General features: G+C 39.4%; 1 protein-coding gene across 1 annotated transcript; it reads right to left on the bottom strand.

The window, feature by feature from the left end:
* Positions 1–5,029: 5,029 nt before the first annotated feature.
* Positions 5,030–6,492, bottom strand: LOC124864738 (RING finger protein 222-like). Its single transcript, XM_047359629.1, has one exon. It carries the CDS (start codon positions 5,959–5,961, stop codon positions 5,335–5,337), a length of 627 nt encoding a protein of 208 aa, XP_047215585.1. The 5' UTR covers positions 5,962–6,492; the 3' UTR covers positions 5,030–5,334.
* Positions 6,493–11,365: the final 4,873 nt, after the last annotated feature.

Consider the following 11,365-nt stretch of genomic DNA (forward strand, 5'->3'; position numbering starts at 1 on the left):
GCTTGTTTGCTTTACTTTGTTATTTTCTTTCTCGGTAAAGTGCTCCATGTTTCTCTGTCTTTTTCTAGTTCTTTTTTTGCCTTATAAGAACATGCAATCAAATTGCAATATGACGTTTGCAGGTTTGTGCAAGCTTTTTGCTTTTGGGAGACTGGCATGGTTTGGAGCAAATCTCATCCTCAGGTTGAAACACAGACACAGAGTGAGAGCAGGGCTCACAGGGTATTCTACTTTGCACACATTAGAAACATGCTGGGCCCTTAAGACAGGCTTTGCATGCAGGATGAAACATTTAACTCAGTTTTTTAATGTCTCTTCATTTTTACTTCTGAAAAAAAGGTCTTTGTTGGACATTTACACATGTATAGTTAAAACTCACTTAATCTCACATTACATTGTACCAGCACATAATCAGAAGAATGTTATTGTAATTCAAGCTTTTGCTACTTGCACCCGTTGTTCAGTTTGGAAGAAAGCACCATGATGTTTTTGCATGTAAAACCAATGTGACTGGCCTGCATCAGATTAAGGGCCTCTGAGTGGTTTTGCTTTATTTTCTAAGTGTTAATCTTACATTTTTTTTTACTTGTGGGAGTAAATTTTGAGCCCATGCCTGTTAGAATGCTGCAGCTTGATGATGATGGATGGACGACTACACTGCCTTTATGTTTGTGTGATTCTCTCTCTTAACTTTGTTTCAAGTGCTTCAGGTTCAGTGACCTTTGACCCTTGTGTGTAAATACACAGACTGTACATAGGCTTATGTATATAAATTTGAGAGGAAGAGTATATGTAAAATGCATATCTGGAACATATAATGATATTAATATATGTGCTGATATTTATCGTATAGAAAATGACATGATTAAAAACTTGATGTTACACTTTGTCCCTGCACACAATGAACAGGTGTATTGTAGATTCATATAGTTTTTTTTTTTTGTTTGTTTGTTTTACTTTAACTCCAGGTTACTACGATGCTGCAGCAGACATGCAGAATGTTATTTCTGCTACAACTCATCTGACGTCTTCAGTCCTGTTTGAGCTCTAGTGATTACACCCTAACGGCTATTATGATTCCTCTTTTTAAAAGCAGATGTTATTAAAATTCATCTGCATAAAGAATTCAAAATTCTTGAAATACTCCAGCCTTTTGGATTGAGCTGGTTTAGTTACAGGGGAAATAAAAATTGGGACAGCTTTAAATTAAAAACACCTTGGCTAATTTTTATTTTAACCCAAGACAATTATACATTGCCTTCCGGAAGTATTATAGTACCTTGAACTTTTTCATGTTATATCACATAAGAACCACAAACCTCAGTATATTTTATTGACCAACACATAGCGATACATAATTGTGAAGGTAAAGATGATGCAAACTGCACATGCCTATTCCTGTTTTCATAATAGCTCAAACTTAAGCATATTGGATAGAGTCTGTGAACATCAGTTTCCTTTCATCATTTCTTATAGATTTAGGTCCAGGTTATTCTAACACACAAATATGATTTGATATGAATCATTTCACTATGTTTAGGGTTCTTATCCTGCTGGAAGGTGAACCTTTACTCCAATCACCAATCGTTTGCAGTCTTTACTGGCAAATTTGGAATTGAGCATTAAGGCATAAAAGTTAAAATTTAGTGCACTTTCATTTACCTGACTTGTGGCACACTGCAGAGGAAGACTTTTACTTTTTTTTAACAATTTGATAATCTTTTCTACTGAAGTCAGATCTATTTAAAGGCTGCCACCTGAGCTACAGATCTCTGCAGCTCCTCCAGTATTATAGGCCTCTTGGCTGCTTCTCTGGTTAATGCTCTCCTTGCCTGGCTTATTGGTTTAGGTTGACGCCTATGTTTTGGAAGGTTTGCACTCATATCTTTCCTTTTTCGAATAATATATTGAACTGTGTTCAACGCTTCCCAAACAAAATTATCTCTGACCTGTCTTCTATGTTCCTCGATATTCAGGGTGTTGTTTGGTCGCTAATGTTCTGTAACAAACCTCTTGAGGCCTTCACAGAACAGCTATATTTTGACTGAGATTGCATTGCTCAGAGGGGAACTCTGTTTGCTAATTAAGTGACTTTTGAAGGCTGAATGGTGCATTGACTTTTATTTAGGTGCATCACAGTAAAATGGGGTGAATACAAATAAGCTGCATACTTTTCATATTTTTATTAGCAAAAATGTTTGAAGACTATAATTTTTCACTATTATGCAATTCTTTATGTAATCCCAACAGATTATCTGAAACTTGAGGTTGTAACAAGACAAATATGAAAAGGTTGAAAGGGTACAAATGCTACGGCAAGGCACTGTCGAAATTTAAATTTTAGCAGATGCCAGATGCATCAGAATCACTTTTCTATTTAATATGAATCATCATAGAGCAGTAATGCTATCAATTATTTCTGTATACATGTACACAATTTACTGGTCCACCTCAGTCCAAAATAAGCGCTCAAATTTGCCTTTTCCAAATCTGCTTTAAAAAAAAAAAGCCATTCAGTTAATAGAAAAGCTTTTTTTTTTTTTATGAGTGTATCCAAAAATTTTCTTTTTTTATTTCCTTCTAATATGGGATCTATGTTATGCCTCAGTGTGTGTGCTCTCAATGAACTATCTCTGATTTTGGTGATGTTTATTATCTTGATAGTTGTGGTAATTGTATGACAATAATTGCAAGTGCCCTCACTCTGGTTGTTACTTTTGAACAATAGAAATAATCAATGTGTGCTAGAGGTTTTTATTTTGTGTGCTGGATCAATATGTTCATACACAAATGCAGAGCGATCTCTGAATGTGACTCATGCAGATTTTTAATTGCACACTACCCAACAGGATAAATGAAAGTTAGGATCGAATGAAGTTAGTTTGAGACTGTTGGGATGTTTTGTTATCAGAACATGGCAGTATTACTCTAATGCTTTTAGGCATCATAACTGGAACTTACAGCCACCTCGAAGCATGCATTCAATTCATTATAGGTGTGATAATTAAGCTGATACATAGAAAACAAAAACAAAAAACATCTGTACTTTCCCTAAAAATGTGAGTCCTTATTTTTGGTCGCTACTGTAGATTAACTATACAATTATTTTTTTCAAGTGCATATTTCTTAAAGCAACTTTTTCATATAATGACATACAGTTCTGTTGTTTAATTGAGCTTTTTAATGACTGTAGATATATTTCTACCTTATCACTAGATGTGTTGCTCCAAAGCAAAGCCAGGTTTCTTTGCAGTTTGTGTGGGTTTAAATCAGAAAAGGACAAAGACAGCCATGCATGCACTTGGCAAATATATTTTAAAAGACCACAATTGTTTTTGTTAATCATCATTGTTTTAAGGGATTGTGAGAGAAAGAGAATTGCAATGGACAGTCTTTTGTGGGATTTTGAGCAATATAGAGGAGGAGCGGAGATTGCCTGTGGATGTACAGCCTCCTCCTGCTTTCACAACTAATATGTAAACTAAATCTGCCGCTTGTTGAGCCCACCATGCCCAGCCCTTCGTCCTCTGCTTAGCATAATGAGTGGAACACAGTGTGTACTGTGAAGCCTACCTGCAATCCTTATCAGAATGTCGGAAATAAATATATATTAAACTCTACATTTTTAATAATCCCACTTGGTCATTGCTGCTTTATTACTTTTTATCAACAAACATCTACACTTCAGTTTGTGAGCCAGCCCATTCTCCCCTGTATGTTAGGTTATCATTTATATCCAAATAGTATTTTCTTTACTGAACTTTTCTTATTCTTTGACCTTATTTTGACATCACCCCTACTCTGTCTCTCTCTTTCTTTTCTTGTGACGTGTGATGCCTTTTGTGGGTCAAACTGTGCACAAGCAGGTTCATTGGAGAAAATGTAACAAGTCAGATTTTTATTATTCTAACATGCATGGAAACAATCTGTGGTTATGTAGCAGAAACTTGTTGAGGTGAGTAACTAGCAAAACTGGCCAAGCAGGATGGGTGAAGGATTACAACAGGGGGGTAATAGGAGTGTACACCTTTGTTAAATTGATGGCTATTCATACAAAGCAAGAGTCTAACTTTAAAGCTCAACCAAAAAATGCACAATGAACTGACAACGTTTTGCACAAACGTAGCCATTTGGGACTAGTTTTAATCTAACTTTTGTCTTGATCTGATACTGTATTTTCTGAAGGACTCTGTCGAAATCTAATCACTCAAGCAGTGTCTCTCCTTACAGTAGACAGGCACAGCTCATCTTCTTCAGGTTGCCATGGGTGCATGAATTATTTCTAACAGATCATTTAAATGTGTCTCTCTTTACGGTCTTTATGAACAACTGGTTAAAGGACTCTTACCAGTTGGTTTAACACAAGGAACGCTCTCATCTGCATAAACTATATTAATCATATTTTAATTTCCTTCAGCAACTTTTGAGGTTCAACATTACTGGAGTCATGCTTTCCTGCTCTCTGATCATAGTTTGCTACAACCACAAACTTCAATGTATTTTATTGTAATTTTAATTCATAGGTGAACACAAAATAGAATAATAGAATGAAAGAAAAATGCTAAGTGTTTTTTTATATACATATATAAAAACGTGAATCTCTAAATTATTGTCATTTCAGTTCACAATTATTTCCTACTTTGTCAGTCATTTTCAGTCATTTTCTACCGCTTATTCCATAGTGGGTCGCGGGGGAGCTGGTGCCTATCTCCAGCAGTCCATGGGCGAGAGGCAGGGTACACCCTGGACAGATCGCCAGTCTATCGCAGTCTATTACAAAAAGTCCCAGGAAAACACACTAAAATTTGTGACAGCAAACTGTGAAAAAGTGCACAGGGTGTAAATATGTTCAACAGGCAATACCAGTAAAGTGGGAGGCTATTGCTCTACAGGCTTGGCCACAAACCCGTGGACTGCTGCTTGGAAACACACCTTAACACTAACCAGACCTCCTTAACAACATTCTGACTAAGTAAGGATTGTTTGTTGGGTTGGGTTTAAAATGCTTGCAAATCGAGACTAATCCATCTTGTCGTCAAGGCAAAATTTTAATTTAGACTGTTGCTTGGTACCTTGTGAGTCAGTAAACGTTTTTTTTTATTTTTTATGTTTTATTGGTAATTTCAACCAAGGAGATAAATTACAGAATATGGCTGTATAAAACCATAGCCAAACATGACTCCAACTGAATACTTTAAAATACAGTTCATGGTAATATTTTATGCTGATCAAACTCACATGCATAACAACGTTCATTTTCTATAAATATTGTCTTTAAGTTTTCCTTTGATCGTTTCCACTTAGACCTCCGATCTAAATGCGTCCTCAGCTGCGCTATGCCAATAAAATCCATGGTAAAGTCGCAGCCACCAGTGCCAGTAAAGTAAAGGCCGACAACAAACAGAGCAAGCATCGCGCCGTGTTGCAACCCCTACGTCTTCCCCTGCGCTCAGGGTGAACCACGGTCATCACAACATCGAGCGTATCATCCTCAGCCATCGGTCGCCCCTGGGCACTTATGATGAAGATCTGACACGCATTATGATCGTGGCCGATTAACCTCTCCTGACGGATTCGTCCAAAGATGTTCCTGCAGCAGTGGACTATCCGGTTAACTCCGCTCAAAAAACTGTCCCCAGTGGCGCGCGGTGCGCTCCGGAGCTGCGGCGGCGTCGGAGGAAGAGGCACCTGTAGGGTCTGCTCTTCATTTGGATCCTTGGTCGCCGCCAGTGATACCAGCACTTCCCTTTGCTTCTTGATGAATGTCAGATGTCGGCAGATGGGACAAGCAATTGTGTCCCCGATGACTCCATCGCTGTTAATGCTGACCAGCGTTTTCACCAAGCAGTCGTGACAAAATACATGTCCGCAGCTTAAAGTCCTCTCACTGCCCGACAGACACTCATAGCACACAGGGCACTCGTGTGCGTCTTCCTGGCTGTCGTCTTCGTAAATTGCCATAGAGACGTAGAGAATACTGAAAATGGATTGTTTAACAATAACCCTTGGTAAAAGGCACACTGAGGTGTTGCTAGTTCATTGTTCTTTATTGACTCTGTGCCGTTGGCTTTGGGTGGAGGCCTGAGAGTTTTGTAAAACAGGTGCTGTCACCTGTGACAGCAGAAACTTGTCTAATTGGATCCAGTTCAAGTTCTTAAGTGGTGCATATTTTATGATCCTCAACCCTACAAGGTTCTTTCAGACCCACACGACTACAAGGTGGAAGATTTAAAATAAAACCTGTTTCATTTAATTTCTTCTATGGAGGAAAGTTATTTCATCTCAATTCATGTCTCGACTGTCTGTGGTGCATATTTGGCTATGTTCACTGTGTTTGTACACTAACATGTTTAATAAGAGTTTTCATGTGTGTAGCAAAAAAATACTTTCTTTGAAATTTTCAGACCTTTCTGCATCCTGACACAGACAGTTGACAAACAAATGTTTGGCTTTTTCATTTTCCTATGTATCATTGAGTTTTCTGGCAATCATGCCCCACCTTGTGGTTAAAAAAAATCTGCATGCAGCTATGTTGAAGAAAAAAGGCATTTCCCAAAAATGCATACGTACACTCACCAGTCACTTTATTAGGTACACCTGTCCAACTGCTCGTTAACGCATATTTCTAATCAACCAATCACATGGCAGCAACTCAATGCATTTAGGCATGTAGACATGGTCAAGACGATCTGTTGCAGTTCAAACCGACCATCAGAATGGGGAAGAAAGGTGATTTAAGTGACTTTGAACGTGGCATGGTTGTTGGTGCCAGACGGGCTGGTCTGAGTATTTCTGCTGATCTACTGGGATTTTCATGCACTGCCATCTCTAGGGTTTACAGAGAATGGTCCGAAAAAGAGAAAATATCCAGTGAGCGGCAGTTTGGTGGGCACAAATGCCTTGTTGATGCCAGAGGTCAAAGGAGAATGGCCAGACAGGTTCGAGCTAATAGAAAGGCAACAGTAACTCAAATAACCACTCGTTACAACCAAGGCATAACACGTCGAACACAACACGTCTCGCACAACACGTTGAACCTTGAGGCGGATGGGCTACAGCAGCAGAAAACCACACCGGGTGCCACTCCTGTCAGCTAAGAACAGGAAACAGAGGCTACAATTCGCACAGGCTCACCAACATTGTTCAATGGAAGAAAAACGTTGCCTGGTCTGATGAGTCTCAATTTCTGCTGCGACAATCGGATGGTAGGGTCAGAATTTGGCATTAACAACATGAAAGCATGGATCCATCCTGTCTTGTATCAACAGTTCAGGCTGGTGGTGGTGTAAGGTGTGGGGGATATTTTCTTGTGACTCAGTGGGATGTGGTCAAAAGGGAGATTCGCATCATGGAGGATGTGCAGTCGACATATCTGCATCATCTGTGTAATGCTATCATGTTAATATGGACTAAACTCTCTGAGGAATGTTTTACAGTACCTTGTTGAATTTATGCCACGAAGGATTAAGGCAGTTCTGAAGGCAAAAGGGGGTCCAACCTGGTACTAGCAAGGTGTACCTAATAAAGAGGCTGGTGAGTGTACATAATACAAGGGCTTCCACGCTCACCAGGGCTCAGTCCAAGAGAGAACCTTTGGGATTTGGTGGAACAGGAACTGATTTTGCACAGAAATGTGCAGCAACCACTTATTGAAATAATGCAAATATGGTAAGAAATCTCCAAGGGATGTTTCAGATACCATGTTTTATTTATGCCATTAAGAATTAAATCAGTTCTGAGAGAAAAAGGGGGGTCTAATAAATTACTAACAAGGTATCTTACCTAATAAAACAGATATTTAACCTACACAGCATAAAAAGGACAAATATCCTTTTTTCACTGTCTAAATCATACTAATTGTATTCTGTTTTAGGTGATGTGGCATTATAAGAGTTATTTCTATCATTATGGCTAAAAGTGTGGATAATGAGAAAGATCATGTTTTAGAGTTTACTTTAAATATTTCTTTAAATTTCGTAGTGTTGCCCTTTGAACTGTATGACTTTGTTCAAACTGTTTTGGGCATTCTCCCACAGGCATTTCACCATAGTTTGCTGGAGTCTTTCATCCATTCCTCTTGACAGAACTGTTGTTACTGAGTCAGGATTGTAGGTCACCTTGCTCAAGCACAGCTATTGAGGTCTCCTCACAAATTCTCTTTTAGACTGAGATCAGGGCTTCCTTTATGGCTTCTACAAAATATTGATGCTGTTGTCTTTAATCCACTTTTTAACCAATCAAATGGGAAGATAATGGTCCTTGAACATTTGGTCATCCTGGCTGATGTCTTGCATTGTTACTACAACATGATGTGGTCTATTTTGTGAAGTGAACTAGTTCCTATTGCAGCAAAAGTAATCCACAACATGATCTCTGTACTCCATATTTGGGAAGTACAGTGGGCGGAATTGGACCCTGAAATATGGTAATGACCTAAGACATACCAACAAGTTGCTGAAAACTATGAAGTGAAAAGTTTTGGCCCATGTAAAATCATAGATCTTAATCCCTTTTATATGTTGTGTCTTCAAAAGGGCTGTGCATACAAGAAACCCCTCAGCCATCTCACAGCTAAAAGTGAAGAGTGGGGCAAACTATCCTCAGGTTAGTGTCATATTGGTAGATGGCTGCAAGAAGTGAAGTTGTTTCAACCAAAGGGGTAAGACTAGATGTTAGGAGGTACGGTGTCCTAACTTTCTCCTCGTTTGGATATATCTTTTGTTGATTTATTTTCTTTTATGCATAAAACAAAGTGTTATGATAGTTATAAAACAAATTACAGAATGTTTGTTATTTTTTTATCATTTGTCTCTTGTAGTGGAGACACAATTTATGTTTTTTTTGTTTGTTTGTTTTATCGCATTATTATATGTTACAGTTATTATTTTCTTTCCCTATTGTCTATGCAGGACCTCATCTCTTTACAGCTATAAGTCCAACTTCTGATTAATTATGATGTCCAGATGTCCAGAAACTTTGTTTACCTGGATCAACCATAACTAATCTTAAAACTTGGATGTTCAAGAAATTGTTTCCTTACTGTTACTTTGGAGGTTGAATTGCCAGGCACAGTTCCATTGTAACACACTTTATGTTTGGTGTAAGATATCATGTAGTTTGGAATTAGAATCAGCTTTACTGCCAGATTTGTACAGACAAACAAGCATTTTAACTGGGGTACACTTTGCTCTCTGAGAGGATTTTTTTTAAATATATATATAACAGTGGCAATAAAGAATATCTTTCAAAATGTACATACAGGGGTTGGACAATGAAACTGAAATACCTGGTTTTAGACCACAATAATTTATTAGTATGGTGTAGGGCCTCCTTTTGCGGCCAATACAGCGTCAATTCGTCTTGGGAATGACATATACAAGTCCTGCACAGTGGTCAGAGGGATTTTAAGCCATTCTTCTTGCAGGATAGTGGCCAGGTCACTACGTGATACTGGTGGAGGAAAACGTTTCCTGACTCGCTCCTCCAAAACACCCCAAAGTGGCTCAATAATATTTAGATCTGGTGACTGTGCAGGCCATGGGAGATGTTCAACTTCACTTTCATGTTCATCAAACCAATCTTTCACCAGTCTTGCTGTGTGTATTGGTGCATTGTCATCCTGATACACGGCACCACCTTCAGGATACAATGTTTGAACCATTGGATGCACATGGTCCTCAAGAATGGTTCGGTAGTCCTTGGCAGTCCATCTAGCACAAGTATTGGGCCAAGGGAATGCCATGATATAGCAGCCCAAACCATCACTGATCCACCCCCATGCTTCACTCTGGGCATGCAACAGTCTGGGTGGTACGCTTCTTTGGGGCTTCTCCACACCGTAACTCTCCCGGATGTGGGGAAAACCGTAAAGGTGGACTCATCAGTGAACAATACATGTTTCACATTGTCCACAGCCCAAGATTTGTGCTCCTTGCACCATTGAAACCGACATTTGGCATTGGCATGAGTGACCAAAGGTTTGGCCGTGTATATTGACCCTGTGGAGCTCCCAATGGACAGTTCTGGTGGAAACAGGAGAGTTGAGGTGCACATTTAATTCTGCCATGATTTGGGCAGCCGTGGTTTTATGTTTTTTGGATACAATCCGGGTTAGTACCCGAACATCCCTTTCAGACAGCTTCCTCTTGCGTCCACAGTTAATCCTGTTGGATGTGGTTCGTCCTTCTTGGTGGTATGCTGACATTACCCCGGATACCGTGGCTCTTGATACATCACAAAGACTTGCTGTCTTGGTCACAGATGCGCCAGCAAGACGTGCACCAATAATTTGTCCTCTTTTGAACTCTGGTATGTCACCCATAATGTTGTGTGCATTTCAATATTTTGAGCAAAACTGTGCTCTTACCCTGCTAATTGAACCTTCACACTCTGCTCTTACTGGTGCAATGTGCAATCAATGAAGACTGGCTACCAGGCTGGTCCAATTTAGCCATGAAACCTCCCACACTAAAATGACAGGTGTTTCAGTTTCAGTTTCATTGTCCAACCCCTGTATATACACAATTGACTTTACAATAGAATATAATGTGAGATCAGTCCAAGTATGCATTCCATTCTGGAACTCTGACGGTCAAGTGTTCATCAGAGAAACAGCCTGGGAGACGAAACTGTCTCTGTGGAGGCTGGTTTTAGCAGACAGCGCTCTATAACGCTGACCTTAAGGTAACAGCCTAAACAGATTGTGTGCAAGGTGTGTCGGGTCTGCAGAGATTTTAACTGCCCTTTTCCTGACCCCAGACCTATATAAGTCCTGGATAGAGGCCCTGATTATTCTCTCTGCAGAACAGCTCAACACAGGAATAATAAACAGGAACAGGTGTAAAAGTCCAGTTCAAGTCCTACTCTTGTGATTTTATCAAGTAGATTCTAAAGTCATTAAATTTGTGACTTAAGTCTGACTCGATTTCAAGTCAAAATAACTCTAGTCCCAACCTCTATTTCTGGGTATGCCAGATTCCTCCCACAGTCCCAAAAGCAGTCATGTTAGGGTAACGAACTACTCTTAACTGACTTCAAATGTGAATGCATGGTTGTCCTGTGTGTTTTTTGGTGGCCCTGTTTTAGATTGGTGACCTAGCCAGGGGTTAATACCCCAGCACCTACGGATGGATGGATGGATGTCCTCTCCACTGCGCATTATGATTCAAAGACATTTCACAAACTGCAGTCTACTTAAATAATAGGTTTTCTAAAACAAAACGGTTTTGTTTTTTTTCGTCTATCACTTTTTGTCAGGTTGGTCCTCTTGTAATATTACACCACCTTCTGGTTGCTAATAAAACTCCAACACTCCGTTAAAAAATTGAGGAGTGCCTCTTCTCTCATTCCAGGGCTTACGCAACGT

Source organism: Girardinichthys multiradiatus, chromosome Y (genome assembly GCF_021462225.1).
Source record: "Girardinichthys multiradiatus isolate DD_20200921_A chromosome Y, DD_fGirMul_XY1, whole genome shotgun sequence".
Classification (NCBI taxonomy): domain Eukaryota; kingdom Metazoa; phylum Chordata; class Actinopteri; order Cyprinodontiformes; family Goodeidae; genus Girardinichthys; species Girardinichthys multiradiatus.

Bases quoted from the DNA above. Each gene is read 5' to 3' on its own strand.
- LOC124864738 (XM_047359629.1), bottom strand. From the start codon at position 5,961: ATGGCAATTTACGAAGACGACAGCCAGGAAGACGCACACGAGTGCCCT.